Genomic DNA, 2,800 nt, shown 5'->3' on the forward strand with positions numbered 1-2,800 from the left:
ACCCCCTTGAGGACTCCCCTCCACGACCTCCTGACGCGGGCGCGGAAGGCCCTTCCCATCACCACGTAGATGAGCGGGTTGAGGCAGCTGTTGACGTAGGCCAACCCCGCCACCACCGGGTCGGCGTCCCGCGCCGCCCGGAACGCCGCGCTGCCCGCCGGCGCCGCCGCCAGCGCCACGCCCACGGCGTGGTAGGGCAACCAGCACACGAAGAAACTCGCCACCACCGCCAGCACCGTCCGCTCCGCCCGGCGCGGCCGCCCCGCCGAGCCCTTGGCCCGCAGGTGGCACAGGAGGCGCCCGTAGCAGGCCGAGATCACGGCCAGCGGCCCCGCGAAGCCGCAGAGCAGCCGCGTCACCGCCGTGGCCACCTCGGTGAGGCGCTGGTGCCGGCCCACCAGGCTGTAGTCCAGCACGCAGACGGTCTTGGCGGAGAAGGGGTCGCGGCGGGCGGCGCGGAAGACGAAGGAGGGCAGCGTGAGCAGCGCGGCCGCCCCCCAGGCGCCGGCGCAGGCCCCCCGCGCCAGGCCCGGCGTGCGGCGGTTGTGGCACCAGACGGGGCGGGTGACGAGGGCGCAGCGGTCGGCGCTCAGGGCCGTCAGCAGCAGGACGCTGGCGAACATGTTGAGCACCGTCAGCGACGGCAGCACGCGGCAGGAGAAGGCGCCCAGGGGCCAGTGGTGGTCGCGGGCCAGCGGCAGCGCCAGGAAGGGCAGGGCCAGGCAGCAGAGCAGGTCGGCCACGGCCAGGTTGAGGAACCAGACGCCGTTGACGGTGCGGCGCAGCTCCAGCGCCGTCACCCAGATGACGGCGCCGTTGCCCAGGACGCCCAGGAGGAAGATGAGGGCGTAGAGGGCCAGGACGAAGCGCAGGGTGAGCGGCACCGACGGCGCGTCCAGGTCGTCCAGGAAGGAGTCGTCCCACGTGTCGTTGTAGGGGTAGTCGGTGGTCGGGGACATGGTGGGGCGGGGGGACCTGGGGAGGGTCAAAATGGGTGTGAAGAGGGGGAGGGACGGGGGAGGGGTCACACAAGGGAAGGGGAGATGAGCCAAGGGTGGCCCAACTCAACCCAAGGGTGATCCAACCCAACACAACCCAAGGGTGGCCCAACTCAACCCAACTCAACCCAAGGGTGATCCAACCCAACCCAAGGATGACCCAACCCAACTCAACCCAACCCAACTCAACAATGACCCAACCCAACTCAACCCAAGGGTGACCCAACTCAAGCCAACTCAACCCAAAGGTGATCCAACCCAACCCAAGCCAAGGGTGACCCAACTCAACCCAAGGATGACCCAACTCAACCCAACCCAACCCAAGGATGACCCGAGGATGACCCAACTCAACCCAACCCAACCCAAGGGTGATCCAACCCAACACAACCCAACTCAACCCAACCCAACTCAACTCAAGGATGACCCAAGGACAGCCCAACTCAACCCAACCCAAACCAACCAAAGGAGGACCCAACTCAACTCAACCCAACTCAAGGATGACCCGAGGATGACCCAACCCAACCCAAGGAGGACCCAACCCAACCCAACCCAACCCAACCCTCCTGGGGGGGGTGTTTTGGAACCCCCTCCCAGCTCAGCCCCATTTTGGGGGTCTCCGTCCTCCTGGGGGGGTGTTTTAGGACCCCCTCCCAGCTTAACCCAGTTTGGGGGGGTCTCCAGCCCCAGTTTGGGGGTCTCCGTCCTCCTGGGGGGTGTTTTGGGACCCCCTCCCAGCCCAGCCCCATTTTGGGGGTCTCCACCCTCCTGGGGGGGTGTTTGGGGACCCCCTCCCAGCCCAGCCCCATTTTGGGGGTCTCCAGCCCCATTTTGGGGGTGTCCCAGTCCCCCCCCGTGTCTCTCCCCCCCCCGGGACACCCCGGAAAAGTCGTTTCCCAACTTCCCCCCCCCCTTCAACCCCCCCCACGTTTCACAAGAATTTGGGAGGGGAAACGCCCGGGGGGGCGTGGCCTGGGCAGCCCCACCCCCCCGTAGGGTGGAGACCCCCAAAATGGGGCTGGAGACCCCCAAAATTGGGGTGGAGACCCTCAAAAAGGGGCTGGAGACCCCCAAAATGAGGGTGGAGACCCCAAAATTGGGACAGAGAGCCAAAAAATGGGGCTGGAGACCCCAAAAATGGGGTGGAGACCCTCAAAATTGGGGTGGAGACCCTCAAAAAGGGGCTGGAGACCCTCAAAATGGGGCTGGGATGGGAGGGGGGTCCCTAAACAACCTCCAAGAAGGGTGGAGACCCCCAAAACGGGGTTGGAGACCCCCAAAACTGGGCTGGACTGGGAGGGGACACCAAAACACCTCCCCAGGAGGACGAAACCCCCCCAAAATGAGGCTGGAGACCCCCCAAAATCCTTCTGGAATGGGGAGGATCCCCCAGACCCCCTCTAGGAGAACGAAGCCCCCCAAAATGGGGTTGGAGACCCCAAAACTGGGGTGGAGACCCCCCAAACTGGTCTGGACTGGGAGGGGGTCCCAAAACACCCCCCCAGGAGAACGAAGCCCCCCCCCAAAACTGGGCTGGAGACCCCCCAAAACTGGCACTGGAGACCCCTCAAACTGGTCTGGACTGGGAGGGGGTCCCAAAACACCCCCCAGGAGAACGAAGCCCCCCCCAAAATCCGCCCCCCCCTCACCTGCTCCCGCCGCGGCCGCTCCGGGGACGGGCGGGACCCCCCCTTTTATTTTGGGGGGGCGGGACCCCCCCTTTTATCCCGGGGGGGGGAAGAGGAACCCCCGGGAAAGGGAAATGAATCAGCGGGGGGGGAAGGAAGAACCAAAAAAAAGCCAAA

The 2,800-nt window shown here is 65.7% G+C and overlaps 1 protein-coding gene across 1 annotated transcript; it reads right to left on the minus strand.

Annotated features, from left to right (window-relative positions):
* Positions 1-5: 5 nt before the first annotated feature.
* LOC113980239 (C5a anaphylatoxin chemotactic receptor 1-like) lies at positions 6-959 on the minus strand (the record flags this gene model as incomplete). Its single annotated transcript, XM_027707477.1, has 1 exon — positions 6-959. A coding segment is annotated over exon 1 (954 nt), but the record flags the coding sequence as incomplete, so codon positions are not given.
* Between the last annotated feature and the right edge of the window lie 1,841 nt (positions 960-2,800).

The sequence above is a fragment of the Neopelma chrysocephalum genome, unplaced genomic scaffold (genome assembly GCF_003984885.1).
Source record: "Neopelma chrysocephalum unplaced genomic scaffold, ASM398488v2 Primary Assembly neopelma1_93184, whole genome shotgun sequence".
Lineage (NCBI taxonomy): Eukaryota > Metazoa > Chordata > Aves > Passeriformes > Pipridae > Neopelma > Neopelma chrysocephalum.